A 21,316-nucleotide genomic window follows, 5' to 3' on the forward strand; every position below is an offset into this window, starting at 1 on the left:
GTGCTAGAGAGAAACCTGGAAGCAACCATTGCTGTGGGGAAGAGTAAACACCTAGCACTAGCATGGAGAAATAAACCCCTTTGTGATGGCCTGGAGTGAAGGGCCCTGGGAGGGCTGTTTGGCAAGGCAAGATGGGAATTTTCATTCTCTGAATATAATCTTGGGTTGATTAAAACTTGGACCTTAGTGCTGTGTTGATGGTACAAGCAGGGTGTTGCCCAGGCTAGGGGAAGAAGTGTTGTCTGCTGGTAGGTCAGAGGGCAGGATGTCCTTCCAGGGAGCAGAGCACAGGGATGCAAATACCAAATCTCTCAGGGTCGGGCTTCCAGCCTGTGGGCTGTAGTGGGACATGCAACTTGATTATTCCTCATCCTCATCACTTATGGCTGTGAGGAGGTCTGTCTTGGAAGGAAGGAACAAACACTGTCATACAAATGCGGGCAGGTGGCATCCCACCAGATCTTGCAAGGATGAAAGTAAAAGGGGCAAGTTTGAGCTGGCTCCACAGGACAAGTTCCTGGTGAGGAGAGTGGCTGCAGTGGATGTGGGATGTGCCTGTCTCAGTTTCTTCACAAACATCTGGTGGGAATGTGATGCACTAACTGAACAAGATTTCCTGTGAAATCAATTTCCTGCTCTTTAGCTGGCCTGGCCTTCTGCAGGAAATCTGTGGGCTCCCCTGTGGGGTGACTAACGGGGGAATTGCTGCACTGTGGAGGAGTGAGGCTGCTGGGGCCTCCCCTTTGTGAGACCCACGTATCACACGTGATCCATGGGCCCCTTCCCGCCCCCCTCCTCCTCACTACTCCAGACTCTTCATTTCAGGCACTAGAGCAGACCTGTGGTATTAAATTATCACTGTTTTCTGGATGACATGTTTATGGATTCTTCTGCAGCTTATCTGAAATGATAGCTACAATTAGGACAACACGTATGTGTTCAAAAGGAGTGCAGGCAAAGCTTGTGTGCTGTCTGAGGGGGACCCGTTTTGTTGCAATAGCCATGCAGGCTAGGAAAACTAAAAAAAAAAGTCACCTGCAGAGCATCAGGAGCCACTAATCCTTGTTTGACATCTGTAGAGAAATAGACAGGGATCGGCGACCGGAAGATCACGGGATGTGACAGAAAGATAGACTCCTCCCCATAGGAGTGGCAGGAACAGGTAGCGCAAGAGCTATATAAGCGTGTGACGCAGCTAAATAAATGGACATTTTTTATCCATCGTATTGATGTCTGTGCATCACTGTCCCCAGGGTGGGTAGAGCCCTGTGTCCCGGAGATATGCGGCCCAAGATAAGTTCTCCCACAGAAGCGTACAGCAACAAATGGTGACCCCGACGTGATCGGTGGGGCGGCTTGGCAAGTTCGCCGGGGGGAAAGATAGCTTGGGGCAGGCAGGGGCGGGACGGGGAGCCGCAGGACGGCGGGCGTGCCATGGAATCAGTCGTAAAGGTACTGAAGGGATTGGGGAAGGAATATGGAACTTCGATTTCGAAGGCGCCTACCTCAAAGGCCATCCAATGGATGATTACGCAGGGGCTCATATGGAGTCCCGCAGACATATTTAATAAAGATAATTGGGTGAGAATTAAAGAGGAGTTAGCCAAAAGGGCTATGATGGGAAAGCCCCAGTACATACAGCTCTGGGGAAAGATACACTGATTACTATTGAAAGCTCGGGATGATCAGGAGACGTGGCGGCAGGCGCGGCGGTGCCTGCACGGTGCTACAGGCGACAGTAGCCCGGAAAGAGACCCAGGAGGGGCAGTGGGGACGCAGACAGGGGCAAGCATCGCGGGGGATGGGGAAGAAGGGGAGAATTCGGGCGGAGTGGCCTGGCCAGCGACTCAGTCTGAGGCTCCCAAAGAGGTGGATCGGGAAGCGGCGGTGTTCCCTGTTGAGCCAGCAGGACCCTTGGAATGCCCCCCGCATACCCCTGGGATGATTTGGCACAGGCGCGGGTACCTGCGCGCGGGGAGGGGGACGTGGCAGCGGACGGAGCGGAAGGAGAAAGATGACCAGCGCCGGAAGCAGCGCCGGCAGCGGCACCGCCCTCTGCCCGACCCTCGAGACTGGCTCCCGGGGCAACCCTTGAGATGGGAGTCGGACGAGGAGGGGGATTGGGGTGCCTGGAGGGGAGGACAGGGGGAGTATAGAACAACTTCGAGTAGCAGCGAATCAGAAGTTGGGGGAGAAACCGATGCCCATATGTGGGAAGAGAGAGCAGCTTGCCTGCGGCGCGCAAAAAAGAGGCACAAAACAGCAGGGACTCGGAGGACCAGTCAGAAGGAGGGAGGAGAGGGACCGTCAAAAGGGGAGGTCCGGGGCGCTGCAGCTCCGGAGGGGTCCGCGGAGGACGTGCTGCGGCAGCTGCAGCAGGCTATGCGCGCACTAGGGGAAGTAACTCGGCGGCAGACAGGACTCTCAACGAAGGGGGCGCCCCAGCGACAGTCAGTCGAGTTACCTAACTGGCGGCTGATAGCCAGAGATCGTAGCCTCGATGGAGTAAGGATAGAGATGCCCGGGATCTTCCCTGTCCGACTAGCTCCAGGAGGAGGGGCAGGGAGCTGCAAGCGGTAACGGAGAGTTCCCGCAGAGCGTATAGCGAAGTGGGCAGGTACGAAAAAAGAGCGGAACCCTGGCAAAAGATACAGCAAGGACTAGCAGAGCCATTTACAACGTTTTGTGACAGGTTGCAGAAGGCTATTATAGAATCAGAATTGCCACCAGCAGCCAAGGAGGCAGTCCTTATGGATTGCCTCCGAAGTCAAGCAAATCCACAGACACAAGATGTCCTCCGCACCCTGGCGGTAGGGGCATCATTGGGTCAAACCATCAGGCATGTCTTGCGCCAGGAGGCGTTGAATCAGCATGGCGGTGTGGGAGCGCACATCTGCCAGAACCCTGACTGTGGAAGCGAAGAAAGGGTGATGGTGCAAGCGGCCGGGGTGGGGCCAAGATGTCACTTGTGTGGCCGGCGAGGGCACTTTAAAGCCGGGTGCCCGCTAGGTGACAGGGGAGGACGTAATGGAGGAGGAGCGCGCCCAGTAGGGAGGTGCTGGGCGTGTGGGAAGCCAGGACACCTGGCAAGAGATTGTCCAGCCACAAAGCCGGGAAACGGCCAAAGGAGGGCAAAGCGAGGGGGATTCGCACCTCCTGTGAGTCAAATGACCCCCATCATGGTGCCAGTGCCAGGAGCTTGGCCCACCGTAGCGGGCCAAGGGGGAGTGAACCGTCACGCAGGGGAGCAGAACCAGCAAGATTTGCAGGTTACAGCCCCCGCGTGGCCTTGGTCATAGGCTGTAACGAGAGACCCATGGCAGTGGTGATGATTACCCCGCAAGAGCCGAGTTGCCCGGCACGGATATGCCTGGGAATGTTAGTGGATACTGGGGCAGATGTCACAGTGATGCCACTCGACCAGTGGCTGCCAACTTGGCCCCTCGCCATGGGAAAACGTATAATAGGGGTGGGAGGAGAACAACAAACGAGGACTAGTACTTGCCCTGTAAAACTCGAAGTCATGGACGAGGAGGCAGGGAAGCTCCTCACAGCCGTAGTGACCATACTAGTAGCAGATGGGGTAGCAAGCCCCTTGCTGGGGTGGGACGCCCTTGCCCAGATGGGGATCGGGTTGAAAAATTTAGCATAAGGGCCACTGCCTCAGAGGGGCTTCGTCAGCACAAGTTGGTGTGGAAAACCGAACAGCCCGTCTGGGTGGAGCAGTGGCCCCTGACAACAGAGAAAACAGAGGCTGTAAGAGCTATAGTAAAATGAGAGCACGAAGCGGGGCACCTAGAGCCCTCGATGAGCCCCTGGAACACCCCTATATTTGCTATAAAAAAGAAAGATAAAAACCAATGGAGGATGCTGCATGACCTTAGAGCAGTAAATCAGCAAATGGAGGACATGGGGCCTCTCCAACCTGGCCTACCAGATCTGAGTGCTGTCCCGAAAGGATGGCGAATCATTGTTTTAGATATCAAAGACTGCTTCTCCAGTATTCCGCTACATCCAGATGATAGAAAGAGATTTGCCTTTACTCTGCCCGCGGTGAACCGCGCAGAACCAGGTAGTAGATGGCAGTGGACAGTACTTCCACAGGGGATGAAAAATTCTCCAGCGATCTGCCAGAGGTATGTGGCTTCTGCATTGCAGCAAGTAAGGCAGCAGTATCAGGAGAGAATCTACATGATCCACTACATGGATGACGTCCTCATAGCTGCGCCCACCCAGGCGTTATGTGAACAAGTCTTTTCAGACACCCAAAGGGGCCTTGCGGGACAGGGCCTCAAGGTAGCTGAGGCAAAGGTACAGCGAGGACCAGTGTGTGGATTTCTGGGTGCTAGAATACAAGGGGATTCCATACAAGCTCAGCCTATTAAACTTACACCTAAGTTTAGAAATTTACATGATGTACAGAAGCTGGTAGGAGCACTGCAGTGGTTGCGGACATTCATGCGCGTCACCGGTGAGCAGATGCAACCTTTCTATGCGTTGCTGAAAGGGACCAACCCATGGGAGCCCAGGAGTTTAGACGCCGAAGCAGTCCAGCAGTTGCAGATGATAGAACGTCGAATGCAAAAGGAAGGAGTATGGCGGTGGGACCCTCAGGAGGAATTAACTGCACGTTGGATTCTGACCGCCGGTGGAGGATTAGGATTGCTATATCAAATACGGGCAGGGGAAGAAAAACCACTGCGATGGGTATATCAGAAGGTTCCCAAGGATGCATTCTCCACAACAGTCAAGGTAGCCGGGGGAATGATTTGGCGTCTGCGACGGGAAAGCAAGGGAATCTTTGGGAAGGAGCCAGATAAGCTCACAGTGCCGTGGAATGGGGAGAAATGGCAGAAGGTGGTGGAGAGTGAAGAGGATATACAATTGGCGGTATGCTCGTACCCAGGGAAAATCGTCACAGGCACGGTACAGAGGTGGGCCGAGACAGCCAAAGTGGTGGATTTGAGTGTGGATAGTAGAGTTTTGGATACCCCTCACCCAGGACCAACATATTTCACAGACGCTTCCTCGAAGACGAACAGAGCGGCGGTAGTGTGGGAAGAAGAGAATAGTTGGATGCGCCAGACGTATGAGGAGCAGGGTAAAAGTGTGCAGTGGCTAGAAGCGAAAGCGCTAGAGATGGCCCTGCGAAAGGATATAGATCGGCATATAAATGTGTGCACGGACTCCTTATATGTGTATAAATTAGTCACGTCCATGAAACGGGAGGGTGTACCACACACGGAAATTGCCTTGATGCTAGAGGTTGCTTTATCACAGCGAGGAGCAACGGTGACAGTAATTCACATTCGCAGTCATCAGACGGGGCCTGGACCACTGATTGAGGGGAATCGCATGGCTGATGAGGCAGCCGCGGGAGTCTGGACCTTGGCGGAGGCAAAGAAACTGCATGAACAACTGCACCTGGGTGCTAAAGCCTTGGCAAAGGAGTGTGGCATCTCAATAAGAGCAGCAAGAGAAGTAGTAGCCACCTGTCCTTACTGTCAGCACTCGCCGTTGTGGGAGGCAGGAGTCAACCCTCGAGGACTGGAAGCAAATGCTATCTGGCAGACTGACTTTACTGAATGTCCACAGTTGGCCCCCGGACGGCACCTGGCAATTACAATTGATACATATAGTGGAGTCATCATGGCTACTCAACATCGGAAGCAGACCGCAACGCAGTTGGCTGCGCATTGGACCACGGTGATGGCATGACTTGGAAAGCCCACCGAAATAAAAACAGACAATGGACCATGCTTTCGGGCTCGAAGTACCGAGGAATGGTGCAAAGCTTGGAATATTGTATTAAAACACGGCATTGCTTACAATAGCACAGGGCAGGCAATAGTAGAACGCGCTCATCGCACCTTGAAAGCAAAGATAATACAGCTTGGGGAGGGGGAGGGGTATAAGGGAACTATACCCATAGCAGCTCAGCAAACTATTTTAATGCGTGCATTATATTCGCTTAATCATTTTATACGCGGGCAGGAGCAAGTTACAGCAGTGGAGAAGCACTTTGGCAAAGCTCAAGCAGGCGAGCGCTATCCGCAGGTACGAGTAAGGTTCCCAGGCAGTGAGCAATGGGAGAGAGGATGGAAACTGAGATGCCTGGGGAGGGGCTACGCCGCAGTTGAGAATGAAGGGCGCATAGAATGGGTGCCTGCAAAGTGTGTGAAAGCAGAACTGTGCAAGGATGTACAATGAATAATCCCTTTCTGAGTTGTCTCTTTGCAGGGTCTGCTGACATGGATCCTCATGCTAGCCGTGCCATTGGGAAAAGAAATGAGCTCCTTGACAAGATCGCAAGCAATATTGCAACGAGAGCGACACTGGGAAAGGGCGGCAAAAGAGAGATATAAACTGGAACTGGATAGTAATAATTGGGGGGATCTTGTTGTGCGTAGTAACCATGGTTACTTGTGGGCTACCATTGTTATGCTGTGTTATAAGACAAATCAAAGAGCGCCTGCGAGAGTTACATGAATATAGACCTGACCGCAATATGTATTCGCTTACGCAAGTAGCTTTGTAGAACTTTTAATGGCATGGGGAGGGGGAGATGTAGGGGAATAGACAGGGATCGGCGACCGGAAGATCACGGGCTGTGACGGAAAGATAGACTCCTCCCCATAGGAGTGGCAGGAACAGGAAGCGCAAGAGCTATATAAGCGTGTGACGCAGCCAAATAGACGGACATTTTGCATCCATCATATTGATGTCTGTGCATCACTGTCCCCAGGGTGGGTAAAGCCCTGTGTCCCGGAGATATGCGGCCCAAGATAAGTTCTCCCATAGAAGCGTACAGCAACAGACATCCAAGGATTAATATCATTAAGTGATAGAGCAAGCACGCCTACGGTGTTCTTTAGCCGGTGTGCTAAAGCCTACTCAGGGCAAATTGCTTTTGCCTTGCAGAACTGCTGAGGTCCGCAACACTGAGACAGTTGAAGATACTAAGACAGAGGGATGTCAGATAGACACACATGGCTTCAAAGGTAGGTGGAAAGAATTTTTGGTTACCCTGGTGTGCATAGAATTATTGAAGTGAGAGAGGAATTTATCAAACCATAACAACAGAAGAAGAAACTCAAATGGCAGGATGGGCTGTTCAGAAGCCTCCTGAACTTCGACTTTAAAGCATGGATGTGCTTCAGGGAGTAAAATAGGTGGTGCCACTACCAAATGCTTATCTGACAGGTAATGATGTACTACTCTCAGTCCTCCTTAAAAAAAAAAAAAGCACAGTGTATATGATTGTGAAAGAACTAAACCCCTGACAGTCCTTGACTTAGTCCTTATTGTAAGCATCCTTGTTCTCTTGTGGTTTCCTCCCTTGCAAAGATAGTTTCAGGGTTTTGAAGAATGCAACTTGGTGCCAGACAGGATTAAAAAGATAGTGAATAAGCTCGTAAATTCATTGATAACAGAGACTCAGGACATCAGTGCCGAGATAAGCACTCGAGGAACTAGTTTAAATCAGCCCCTTGTGACAGTCCAAGGCTAAAGGACCGAGGAGCTCATTCAATGACTATATATGGGCAAAGGAAACCCAAAGTTCAGCCAGCGGACAGGTGAGGAAGACCATCAGAGACCACTGGAGGACTCCCAAAGACCACTAAAAGGACAACTATGCATGCAGCTTGAGCTTTTACATATGTTAATGAATCCTCGTGAATCTTATTAATATGTATGACTTCATAGTATATAATCTTTGGAAGTTTACTGAATCACTGGAGCACTTATGGTGGATCAATCCCCAGTGCTGCCCAGCGCTGTAATAAAGGATGCCTGCTTAATAGTGACTTTGTTGCTATTGAGTTTTATTTCGGGAACTTTCTGGATACTCTGCTTCCTCTTACGGGGAGGTTTGGACTTTGAAGGATAGTATCCGCGAATTTTTGTATCAGTTTTGGCGACCCAGATGGGACCATCTCTGTCCGGCTGCAGGACCCCCTGAGTCGGAGACTCCCTTGGCCGGCCCCGGATAATTCTCTGGAGGGACTCCCCGATTCGGCGGATCCGTGCAGGGGCAGACAAGGACCTCTGGTAAGAATAAGGCATTCTTTTTGGTTTTGGGGACCGGTCATTTGAAGCTACCCGTCAGTCGCAGTTCGTGAGAACCCCGCAGGGTAGCATACAATTGCATGTACGATTTGTATTAATCACTTGGTTACTACGTTGCATGGTTGTATTGATCAATTGATTGGTATGGTCGTTTGTTTGTGCATTTGTATTTGATTTTGGTTTACATATGCATGTGTGATATACGCTATATGTTTGGTATATGCGTATTTGCAAGTTTCTGACCAGCTTATGCTGGCATTTGTTATCAGTGGGAGGTAGTAGTGGTTATTGTGTCTGTGCTGTAATTGTTAATTGCGTGTGGTGTTTATACCCTAGCCTTTGTCTTTGTCTTTGTCTTTGTGTAGTATAAGTTTAAGAATGGGGAACCAACAGGGTGGAGTTCTGAAAAAGAGCCCTTTGGGCTGCATTTTGGCCCACTGGAAAGATATTGGGGAAACACCTGGAGGGAGTGTGGATCGTAAAACCTTGATAAAATATTGTAATCAGTGGTGGCCTTTATATAAGCTAGATGAAGGAGAAAAATGGCCTTTTAATGGAACTTTAAAGTATAATACTTTGTTACAACTCATTTTATTTCTACACCGTGAAGGAAAATGGGATGAAGTGGGTTATGCCGATATGTTTTTCACCCTGCGAAATCACCCTGAATGGCAGAAAGAATGTGGAATCAATCTAACACCCCAGGACCCTATGGTTCTGGCGATAGAAAAAGAGAAAAATAAGCAAAAGACAAAATTAAAGAGGTGTTGTTCGGCGTGTAGCATTGGACAGAGATGTTTAAAAGTTGGCTCACAGAATGAAAGGCTGGAGGATTATTTGCCTCTGCCAGAGAGAGAAGGTGATAGGGAAGGAGATGCTGGTGCAGTCGGGGTTAAAGAATCGGAGGAAGGAGTCAGGGAAGAAACTGATATCGGATTTTCTCCCATCACTGCCAGAACTCGGAGTAAAATGGGACCTATTATACAGGCCCCACTAAGGCAGGCGATGGGAGTGGGAGGACCTGTTAGAATCAAAGTGCCTTTTACTTTAGCAGACTTGGACGGCTGGCGAATTACCGCAGGGAATTATCGGGACGATCCTGAAAAAGTTGCTAAAGGATTTGAATTGATGGTGAAAACTCAGGACCCTGATTGGGCGGATGTGGATGCAATGTTGGATGTGGTATTTAGTGAGTCGGAGAAGCAGATGGTTGTGAGAGCAGCCAGAGCCCAGGTACAGGCTCTGGTTTTGGCTGGAACCCTGCCAGGAACGGTGGATAATCATGTTCCAGTTACCAATCCTGGCTGGGACCCCAACCAAACAGGAGCCAGGGAATTATTAGTGAGGTACAGGGAATGGATTGCTTATGGAATAAGAAATGCTGTCCCAAAACCAGTAAATTGGTCTAAATTGTACGAGATAAAACAAGATAAAAAGGAATCTCCTACTGATTTTTTTGAATCGGTTAAAAGAAGGAATGCAGAAATATACTCCTTTAGACCCTACCTCCCAGGAGGGAAAGGGTCAGTTGATATTCCTGTTTTTGGGACAGTCGGCGGATGATATCAGGAGAAAGTTACAGAAGGTGCAAGGAACAGATGCAAGAGATTTAGAAAAATTGCTGGAGATTGCTTGGCAAGTGTATCGGAACAGAGACAGTCAGAAGGAGAGAATGATGGGCAGAACAATTGCTAATGCTACAGTGGCTGCCTTGCGCACCACAGGGGGTCAGATAAACAACACTAATGAGGGGAGAGGAGTTGTAAGAACTGGTGTAAGTGCCCCACCCAGAAGAAATCAACCCCTCTTGAGAGATCAATGCTCTTATTGTAAGCAAATGGGGCATTGGAAGAAGGATTGCCCGAGATTGAGCAAACCGGTGACAGTTGCCAGCACGGAAGAAAGTTGATGGAGACCAGGGGAATCTTCCCTAGCGGAACCCTTGGTAAAAATACAGCTAGGGAAAGAAGAAAAACCTGTAGAATTTCTAGTAGATACAGGTGCCACGTTTTCAGTATTAAATCAGGAGTTACTGCCCATAAGTAAACAAAAAGTTAATATTGTGGGAGCAACCGGACAGGTCGAGAAAGCTTTCTTTCTGAAACCCTTGAAATTCAAAGTTGGGAAGAGTGTAGGGATTCACAAATTTCTCTACCTGCCTGAAGCTCCTAGACCACTTTTGGGAAGAGACTTATTAGAACAATTGAATGCTGAAGTAAAATTTAACGAAGGGGAAATTGAATTTAAAATACCAGAAGAAAACCACATTGGAATTTTAAGTTTGACCCTCACTGAACCACAGGTTAGGGGACAGGAAATTATACAGGAAATAAAAGACCAGGTATATCCAGGAGTATGGGCCTCAGGAATGCCTGGAAAGGCCAAAAATGCAGAATTGGTTGTTGTTAAACTCAAAGTGGGGGCACAGCCTGTCAAAGTAAGGCAATATCCCCTGAAATTAGAGGACAGGCGAGTAGTGAAAAGTATTATAGAAGAATTCATAAGATTTGGATTATTGATTGAATGCTCTTCAGAGTATAACACTCCTGTTTTGCCTATCAAAAAGCCTGATGGCAAAACATATCGATTGGTACAAGACCTGCGGGCAATAAATAAGATAGTTGAAGATCTATATCCGGTAGTGGCAAACCCATACACCTTACTAACTAATTTAAAAGAAACTTATGAATGGTTCACAGTATTAGATCTGAAAGATGCATTCTTTTGCCTCACCTTGGCCCCTGAAAGCCGCAATTTATTTGCCTTTGAATGGGAAAACCCTGATTCGGGACGAAAAACCCAACTAACCTGGACAGTGTTACCTCAAGGATTTAAAAACAGCCCCATGATCTTTGGAAATCAATTAGCTAAAGAATTAGAGGCCTGGGAAAGACCTCCAGGAAATGGTACTCTTTTACAGTATGTAGATGATATTTTGATAGCCACAGAAAAGGATGAAGAATGTAAAGAATGGACTGTGAGTTTGTTAAACTTTCTTGGACTAAGTGGTTATCGAGTCTCATTACAGAAAGCCCAGATCTTGAAGAAAGAAGTAATATACTTGGGATTCGTGATTTCTAAGGGACAGAGACAGCTCGGGAATGACCGGAAAGAAGCCATTTGCAGGACTCCAGAACCGACCACGGTAAAAGAACTTCGAACCTTTCTGGGAATGACAGGTTGGTGTCGATTATGGATCTATAATTATGGACTTCTGGTTAAACCTTTGTATGAACTGTTGAAAAATAGCTTGACACAATTAATATGGACTGATGAAGCCAGGCGGGCATTCAAAGAACTGAAATTGGAACTAATGAGGGCTCCAGCTTTGGGCCTGCCCGATGTAACTAAGCCCTTTTGGCTGTTCTCATATGAAAGACAAGGAGTAGCTTTGGGAATTTTGGCCCAGAAATTGGGTCCTTATAAATGAGCTGTAGCATACTTCTCCAAACAATGGGATGAAGTAAGCAAAGGATGGCCAGGATGCCTTCGGGCAGTAGCTGCCGTGGTCTTGATTATCCAAGAAGCCCGAGAATTCACATTGGGACAGAAGATGATTGTGCAGACTTCCCACACTGTAACCTCCGTTCTAGAACAAAAAGGGGGACACTGGCTCTCGCCATCAAGATTCTTGAAATATCAATCAGCTTTGATGGAACAGGATGATATAGAAATTGTCACATCTACTATTATCAATCCTGCTTCCTTTTTAACTGATAAACAGGAAATGGAGATTGTCGTGCATGACTGCATAGAAACCATTGAGACTGTGTATGCGAGTAGGCCCGACTTGAAGGAGGAGCCGCTGGAGGAAGCTGACCACACTTGGTATATTGATGGGACCAGTTTTGTAAGGAATGGAGTTCGAATGGCAGGATATGCTGTGACCACCACAGACCAAGTAGTGGAAGCAAAGTCACTCCCTAAGGGCACATCTGCACAACGGGCCGAAATAATCGCTTTAGTAAGAGCATTAGAGCTTGCTGAAGGTTTGCGAGTAAATATCTGGACAGACTCAAAATATGCCTTTGGTGTAGTTCGTGCCCATGGGGCAATTTGGAAGGAGCGAGGACTTTTAACCGCTCAAGGGAAAGTCATAAAACATGCTGATATAATTTTGTGACTTCTAGATGCTGTACAACTTCCATCGGCAGTAGCGATTATGCACTGCAAAGGACATCAGAAAGATAACACTGACAGGGAAGTGGGAAATAAATTAGCTGATCATGAGGCAAGGCAAGCTGCGGAACAAGGTGAGGTATTAGGCCTAATTCCTGAAAAATCTTTGCCACTACCTGAGATAGTTGAATATGATAAAAAGGATCAGAAGTTAATTACTGATTTAAAGGCTGAAATTGGCCCGACAGGATGGGCAATGTTAAAAGATAACAAAATAGTAGTTCCCTTCAGAATATTATGGAAATTAATAAAAACAGAACATGACAAAACTCATTGGGGAACTGAAGCTTTGTACAATTCCCTCACCAAGCAGATGATAGCTAGAAATTTGTTTCAAACTATAAAAACTATAGTTGATAGATGCGAAATATGCTTAAAGAATAATCCAAAGGTAGAGAATCGGGTGAAATGTGGAAGTATTGGTAAAGGGAATGTTCCAGGCCAGAACTGGCAGATAGACTTCATGGAACTCCCTAGAAAAGGGGGGCATAGATATCTATTAGTATTAACTGATACCTTTTCCGGATGGCCTGAAGCTTTCCCCTGCAGAACAAATAAAGCCCGAGAAGTAACAAAAGTCTTATTGAGAGAAATTATTCCCAGATTTGGCGTGCCAGAAGTGATCTCCTCTGATAGGGGACCACGCTTTGTGTCACAAGTAGTTCAACAAGTTAGTAAATTTTTAGAAATTAATTGGAAATTACACACAACTTATCGCCCGCAAGCAAGTGGGCAAGTAGAAAAGACGAATCATTTAATAAAGATACAATTGAGCAAAATCTGCCAGGAGACGAATTTAAGGTGGGATCAAGCCCTCCCTATTGTGTTACTAAGGCTCCGAGTCAAGCCAAGAACTAAGGAAAAACTGAGTCCTTTTGAAATTCTATATGGGAGACCCTTTCAGACTAGATATCAAGGACAAGATCCCACCCAGGTAGGAGAGATTAATCTACAACAATATCTGATTGCATTGGGAAAACAATTACAAGAAGTAAATGGATTAGTGATGTCTACCAGAGCATGGGGGTTAGATTCCCCAGTGCATTTGTTCAAACCTGGAGATTGGGTTTATGTTAAAAATATTTCAGGTGATCCTCTCGAAGAGAAGTGGAGCGGCCCTTTTCAAGTTCTGCTTACGACTTACACTGCGGTCAAGCTTGAGAAGCACGCTGCTTGGATCCACTATTCCAGAATTAAAAAGGCACCTGAAGGACCATGGAAGTCCCAACCCATAGGACCCACGTCTATAAGGCTGACCCGAAACTAACATGAATATTGCTATGTTGTTGTCTTGAATTAATAAGTGCATTTACTCCCAGTTGGCCCCTGAAGAAAAGAAGCGAATCTGTTGATAGTCTCTGGTGGATTTGGGGAAATAACACCAATACATCAGTTTGCTGAAAACTGCTCTTTGTGGGAACCCTATACTAGGAGTGATGAATTGACGGGATGGCATGGAATGACCTTTGTATTATGTTCAAATTTGACAAATGTCACTGTGATAACGAATGTTGCCTTAAAATGTTGTGCAATCAAAGGGATAGGGCCTCCACTGCAGATGAAGAAGTGCTTTCTTCAAAATAACACCCCCATAAAGGAGACACATACTTGGAAAATTGGTAACTGGGATACACTAATGTGTACAAATGGAAGCATTAATAGAACTGCTGGGGTGGCAGTCTCCTTAACATTGTTGAATCCACGACCTGCAGTGAATCAGGACCAATTAATTAGATTACCATCCACTTGTAAGAATGTGGCAAAGATAAGGCAAAAGCATATGTTGTTCTTTAACATATCTTTTCCAGCCACCCCTCCCTGCAAAGTAAAACGAGCTTGGTATGATACTTTACTCAGAGGTGCAGGAACTGGGTTAGCACTACTAAATTCAGTAGATCTGGAAACTTTAAGGAGTAAAGTTGGAACCGCAGGATTTGATGTAGCTCAAGCAATCAAGATTCAGGCTGAATGGATGCCAACCACCTTTAATCCTCAGATACAGAATTTAAAATATGATAAGGAGTCCTTATATCTCTTTAATAAGAGTATAATTGCCCAGATACAATCACTTAAGAATTTTACAAAATTTGTGGACTGGACTGTCTGTACCCTACAAGTCATGTGGCAATTGGAACAAAAGAATAAGGTGCAGTCCTACTTAATGAGTAATAATGAGTTTATGTGGAGAAAATTATTTGGACAATGGGTTTTACCTAGACACTGGATAAAAGCCTATTCACAATTTGTGCAGTGTTATGATAGATGGTGTGCAGGAAAATTAGTATACTATAATATAACTGACCCTGAAGTAATGTGTAAATATTTAATTCTGCCAACCCTCTTTCTGAGTCAAGGGAACCCAGAATATTGGTTACCAGAATTCCAAGGGAAGTATATTGGGAACAATAACAAAACGTACGATTTAGATCTTTGTGAAACCACCTCTGATGGAATCTTGTGTGGACAACAATCTCGAGTATATGAACCCTGCTTATTAGAACACTCTGTTAACAATTGTAAATGGACGATCCTGTCTCCTAATGTGTTTGAAATGTTTGTAGAAGTTAATGCCAGATATGTGTGTTTAGTAACTAACAATCGATCAGTAGTTGAACAATACAATGTAACCACCCCATTCATAGGATGTCTCAAGAACATAACCCATTTAACTCGGCATGGACAAACATATTCATTTTTTTGCATATACAGAAGAACAAGTAGCAATGTTTTGGCATTATGAGAGCTTAAATTTAAGTCATGCAAGTTTATCTCTGAAGAAATTAAATGAAATCTTGAATCAATCACAGAAACTTCAAGAACATTTAGGAAAACGAAACAAAACATTAGCTGAATCTATTATTAAAACAATAATAACTGGAGACAAGCTTGTCGGACTGTCGAGTCAAATTGAATCTGATACTGCCCATCATTGGTGGGATATCTTTTCAGGGTACTCACCCTCTGCAGAGAAAACTTTGAATATTTTAGTTCACCCGCTTTTGATATTGTTAGCATTTGTTATTATACTAAGTGTCGTCAATTACTGTTTGTGGTATAAGCTAAAGAAATTGGCAATAAGAGTTTGGGCTTTACCTAAGATAATGAAATATGAAAATTTAGAACCTTTGTAAAGGAATTTACAAAGCTTAAAGAAAAGGGGGGAATGAAAGAACTAAACCCCTGACAGTCCTTGACTTAGTCCTTATTGTAAGCATCCTTGTTCTCTTGTGGTTTCCTCCCTTGCAAAGATAGTTTCAGGGTTTTGAAGAATGCAACTTGGTGCCAGACAGGATTAAAAAGATAGTGAATAAGCTCGTAAATTCATTGATAACAGAGACTCAGGACATCAGTGCCGAGATAAGCACTCGAGGAACTAGTTTAAATCAACCCCTTGTGACAGTCCAAGGCTAAAGGACCGAGGAGCTCATTCAATGACTATATATGGGCAAAGGAAACCCAAAGTTCAGCCAGCGGACAGGTGAGGAAGACCATCAGAGACCACTGGAGGACTCCCAAAGACCACTAAAAGGACAACTATGCATGCAGCTTGAGCTTTTACATATGTTAATGAATCCTCGTGAATCTTATTAATATGTATGACTTCATAGTATATAATCTTTGGAAGTTTACTGAATCACTGGAGCACTCATGGTGGATCAATCCCCAGTGCTGCCCAGCGCTGTAATAAAGGATGCCTGCTTAATAGTGACTTTGTTGCTATTGAGTTTTATTTCGGGAACTTTCTGGATACTCCGCTTCCTCTTACGGGGAGGTTCGGACTTTGAAAGATAGTATCCGCGAATTTTTGTATCAATTGTGCAGGAAGCTGCCACCTTACCAGGAGGAGAGCTTTAGGGCAACAGAGCCAGTTAGGGGGGATGTAAATGGGAAACGTTTAACAAAATTTTGCAAGTGCTTTAGAGACTTAGGGATTTAGTTAATTTAATAGATTACATTAGTCCTGGTCTAAAATAGTGGGAGTTGTATGGCAAACATGCCAAGAATAAAAGGTCAAAAAAGGCGGGTGGGAGGTGGTATATTAGCATTTGCTTTTTTATGTTTGATACTTGTATTTATATTTCTGTTAGGGCAGCAAGCAATTTCTAAATATAAGATGCTGAATGGTTTTCTTTCAAATCAGCCTCCTCGCCTCCTGCCTGCAATGTGTGGACAACGCGATGAGATGGAGAGGTCAGGCTAAGGATGGATGAGCAGGGCATAGGCAGTGAGGTGCCAAAGACCGTTCATGAGCTGTTCCAGGAAGCTGCTAGTAAATATGGTGATTATTATGCCCTTGCATCCAAGAAGGGTGGCCAGTGGATAAAACTAACATATAAGATGTACTATGATGAGTGCTGGAAAGCAGCAAAGAGCTTTCTGAAGGTAAGCTTTTGATGAATTCTGTTCCTCCTTCACCTTCAGTCAATTTAACTGCTGAAATGGCTGTGCTCAACTAGATCTTACACCTGCCAATTCTCTGAGGGAGTCTTAAAGTGACAGGGAAATACTGACCATGCTGTTCACAGCATGGTAATGACCACAGTTGTTTGAATTTCTTGCAAGTCACTTCCACATTCAACTAACAAAATGTGTAAGGAAACATTTAAAGAGGGGTGTTTGAGGTGCATGTCAAACCTGGACAACACCCCTCATGAGGCACATCAATTTTAATCTTTCTAAGAAAAAAACTTGAAGGGATGTTCGGACTTAAATATCTGAACTGGCTGAGCCTTTTGCCTGCACTGCTGGGAGTTAAGACAGAGAGAAGAGCCAACATTACATGCACTTACTGTTATTGTTATGAAGTCTTATTTCTTGAAGTTAAGGCCTCTCTGTTTTCACTCCTGTGGTGGAATCTTCCGGCCTACATGCTTTAACTTTGGGACAAAACCAGAAGGAGGTTTAAAGACTGGGACTTCAACAGCTGGAATTTCATAGCAAAGTGCCTCTGACTGTCATTGGAGCTCGTGGCTCTTGCCGTTATTGATGTCTGCCATGCCTAGCCTGTATTAAATGCCTAAACGTCTCAGTATGTGTTGTCTGACTTAACCTCCTGCCTTTTCATTCCCAGCCCAAAGGGAACCGAGAGCTACCTGGACTGCAGTTTTACAAACCCTTTAGCGTCAGCAAAGCCAGTCGTACCAAGTGCAGACCTAAGCAAATCCCTTTTCCTCCTGCCCACTGATAAAGTAGGACAGCATCTGATGTGAAACTTAGCTGGTTCTGTATTAGGTCTTGGGAAGTTTTTCAGTGTGAATTACCATCTATAATAGCATGAACTTTTCCCTTGACATTGTGCTCGCAGCAGAGATCTGTAAATTAACTCTAAGCATTCTTCAAAGGGAAAACAAGATTGCTGTAATCTCATCTCTTGTTTACATCTGGGACTAGAGCGTTTCCATGGAGTGTGCATCTTGGGATTTAATTCTGCAGAGTGGTTTATTGCTGACATTGGAGCTATCCTCGCGGGGTAAGAATGAGCCTTCTCTTGTGATACGCATTTTGCTTTAGCATTCAGATAGTAATTTCAGCATTCATGTGAGAAGCAGTTTTTGATTAAAAAAGCACAACAAAACAAATGACAAAAAACCAGAACAAACCCAACTGCTTATATTTGAATTTAATGAAGATAGCTAGAACCTAAACTCTTTATTTCATTATGAATTAATGAGACAAAAATTAAACTTTTTTTTAGCCAGGTGCTTATCAAAATAAGATGAACAGTAGGTTAATCCAAAAGCGTGCTTACTTACACTGTGATTAAAAATATGATGGGAAATGCTCTGGATTTTGACAGCCACCTTCCACCTCTTCCACCTGAGGCATTTTGGTCCCTTACACCATTCTGACATTTCCCATACCCCAGAAGAGAGCCTTTGCTCTTGGAATTAAGCCCTCCACTTCTTGGTGGTGTTTTATGGGATATTCTTCCTAAAGTTTTTCCTCTGTTAAAGTTTGAAATGGCCTGAATTTTGCCAGCAGTTCTGCTTATCCTCTAATTCTGTTTTGCTTTTCTGTTTTGTTTTCTTTCCTTTTCTTTTGTAGCGGATTTGCTGTTGGTATCTACACTACAAACTCTCCTGAGGCCTGTCGTTATGTAGCAGAGAACTGCAGTGCTAACGTTCTGGTTGTGGAGAACCATAAACAGCTGCAGAAAATCTTAGAAGTAAATATACTTTTTAAATGGCTGGGGGCTACAGCATCCGACTGACAGATGTGGGAGGGTAACACCTGAGGGAAATGCTGGATCTGAAAGCAGAGGTGAACTGATGGAGCCTGCCTGGTGTGCTCCCTGCTCAAGCCAGAGGAGTAGTTACTAGTGCTGAATCTCACGAGAGGTTAAATGGTGGTTCCACAGCTTAGCAAAGCCTCAAGCTTAAAATATGAGAAGCCAAAATGAACAATTGATCATCTCCTAGGTTGTCTGGCAATGTCCCAGTCCAAATTATTACTGCTTCTAGGGATGCTTCCCTGTTCTCTTTCAATAACACAGATGAAATTCTCTTAGCTTTACTAAAAAGGGCAAGTAGCACTAGCCTGTTAAGTGGTGGGTTACTTAGGCTTAAAAGGGACAGACAGGATTTGCTCCTTCTCACAACTCTCCCTTCTTAACACAGATTCAGCATAAACTACCTCACCTGAAAGCAATTGTCCAGTATGGGGAAGAGCTAAAAGAGAAGAGACCAAATCTGTACTCTGTAAGTACTGGGCATCTTAATGGCTTGTAAATACCAGCTGTGGTCATCCAATGGCTTGCGAGCAGCCATCACCTTCCACGTGAGCTTATGTTGGTTTTAGCGAGGGACTGCTCGCCTTGCTGAAGCAGTAGATGTCTACTGTTGTTCAAACCTCGATAATCCATGTTGTAAGGGAGGGTGTTAGTGTACCGACCTCTGCAAAGCAGCCTCGGGCCCCACAGTTACTCCAGCTCAGCACTCCCAGTTGCCACAGAGCTAGTAAGCTTCCTCAGGGTGGCTCATCTCTTTTCTGCTTCTTGCCATGCCTCTTGTGACAGCCAGAAAACAGCGTGGGGCTGCAAGTGCATGTTTACAACCTCTTCCAGATTCTGCCAGAGGTTTGGACATAGGAAACAGTTTCCTTCTCTTCATGTGTAGCAAAGGGTTTAATTTAACATGTGAACAATAGCCTACAAAGTGATCGAGCTCTTCTCTTATCTGTACAGTGGAGTGAGTTCATGGACCTTGGCAAAGATGTTCCAGATACTCAGCTCCATGCAGTCATTGAGTCACAGAAGCCTAACCAGTGCTGTACACTAATATATACCTCGGGGACAACCGGGCAGCCAAAGGGAGTAATGCTCAGTCATGACAACGTGAGTGTCTCTTGGTATCGGTGACCTTCGGTGGGTGTGAGGGAGGGTAGAGATCAGCTGAGAAACCTGCCCGATGTTAAGATCACAGGAAGTGATCACAGACTTGTTTTCTGAGCTGCGTGGTCTGTGTTGTGCCTGCTCAGGAGAGCTGTCGCTTAACGCTGCTGTGGGTTCTTGTTACAGTTCACGTGGACGGCGGCGGCAGCAGGGCGCTTCATTATGCTGACAGATGCTAAAGAAAAGCAGGAACTGGTGGTCAGCTATCTGCCCCTCAGCCATATTGCTGCACAGATGTCAGATATTTGGTCAGTGATGACATTCGGCGTGCAAGTTTTCTTTGCTCATCCAGATGCATTAAAGGTAAAAACAGAAGAGAATGAAAATCCTACACCCACCCACCTGCTTGTAGTTGGGTCAGGTGCTTTAAATGAATGTGGCTGACTTAGCACGGCTTTCAGAATCATGAGATAACTTGGTTTATTTGTGGAGTGACTGATTGGTCCTGTTTAAGGGTCTGTTGGTTTGATGAATATAACCGCTCTGACCTTTGCCTTTTGACTCTGTCTCGCAACATAGGATGAGCTGACCAAGCACTTCACAACTAGGAGCTTTTTGGTGTCTCACCTGACACCAGTTCTCTGCCCCAACAGCTTGGTTGAGCAATGGCTTTGCGTTTGCTCTGTCCACATTGCAAAATGCCACCACCATTAAATCTGTGTCCTGAGAAGAGAATGAGGCTTCTCTTGGTGCTGTGTCAGCATTGGCACTGAAAGCATCGAGATTGCTTTTGTGCAAGCCATGAGACTTTCTGTCTTCTCCAAACCACTGTGGCATTTGAATGCTTCTGGGGTTCCTTTCTCGTGGTGGCACTGCAGCTGGAAGTGAGCGATTCCTCAGAATTGATGGCAGAGTCCTAATCTCCAGCTGGTGACTGGTGCTGATCTGAAGTCTACAGTGAAGCACCTCTGAAAGCTCTATTAAATTCTGCTTTGCTCAGGGCACCTTGGTAGACACCCTGCGGGAAGTGAGGCCAATGGCTTTTTTGGGAGTTCCTCGTGTCTGGGAAAAAATGGAGGAAAAAATGAAATCCATAGGCGCAAAATCGTCAGCGCTCCGGAGGAAAGTGGCATCGTGGGCCAAGGGAGTTGGGTTACAGACAAACCTGAAGTGGATGAATGGGTAATTATGAACTACACCTCAGGGATGTTATGAATATTAGGAGAAATTTACTGTCAGATCAGGAATTATATCCCCTGTAACGGACCGGGCTTATGACAGCAAAAGCCAAATGTAGCACTTGGACCAGAGGGGGAGCACCAAGGGCTGGAGCGGGAAGTCAATACTTTTTTTTTTTACTGAATAAACTAAAATAGGAGGAAGATGAAAGGAGGAAGGGGGAGAAGTTATAGCTGGCAACTAAGATCCTGTAACCATTTTTCTCCTACAGGTATTCTGAAGTCCCGGTGAACTTCCGCTTAGCCCGGCACTTGGTGTACAAGAAAGTACGAAAGGCCATTGGGCTGGACCGCTGCACAAAGTGCTACATGGGGGCTGCTCCCATTACCAGAGAGACACTGGAGGTTTTTTTAAGTCTGAACATTCCTGTGTTTGAGCTGTATGGCATGAGCAAGAGCTCAGGGCCTCACACAATCTCTCTGCCTCACTCCTTCAGACTCACCAGGTGAACCCCTCACTGAGCCAGAGCACTGCTGGCTGGGAGGGAGAGTTGCTTTA

At 45.9% G+C, this 21,316-nt stretch overlaps 1 protein-coding gene and 1 long non-coding RNA gene across 2 annotated transcripts in view; both read left to right on the forward strand.

Moving 5' to 3' along the window:
• The window catches only part of ACSBG2 (acyl-CoA synthetase bubblegum family member 2), a 28,512-nt gene that overhangs the window by 1,439 nt on the left and 5,757 nt on the right, over positions 1-21,316 (forward strand). The window contains 9 exon segments of the mRNA XM_064469394.1: positions 6,922-7,001; positions 16,391-16,632; positions 17,631-17,719; positions 18,295-18,415; positions 18,867-18,947; positions 19,433-19,582; positions 19,766-19,942; positions 20,580-20,761; positions 21,030-21,263. Coding sequence (XP_064325464.1) covers positions 6,922-7,001; positions 16,391-16,632; positions 17,631-17,719; positions 18,295-18,415; positions 18,867-18,947; positions 19,433-19,582; positions 19,766-19,942; positions 20,580-20,761; positions 21,030-21,263 — 1,356 coding nt within the window.
• On the forward strand, positions 7,792-12,278 carry LOC135316310 (uncharacterized). The gene is made up of 3 exons (XR_010375708.1): positions 7,792-8,052; positions 11,153-11,249; positions 12,201-12,278. It is a non-coding gene; the product is annotated as an uncharacterized LOC135316310 (long non-coding RNA).

The sequence above is a fragment of the Phalacrocorax carbo genome, chromosome 19 (assembly GCF_963921805.1).
Source record: "Phalacrocorax carbo chromosome 19, bPhaCar2.1, whole genome shotgun sequence".
NCBI lineage: Eukaryota > Metazoa > Chordata > Aves > Suliformes > Phalacrocoracidae > Phalacrocorax > Phalacrocorax carbo.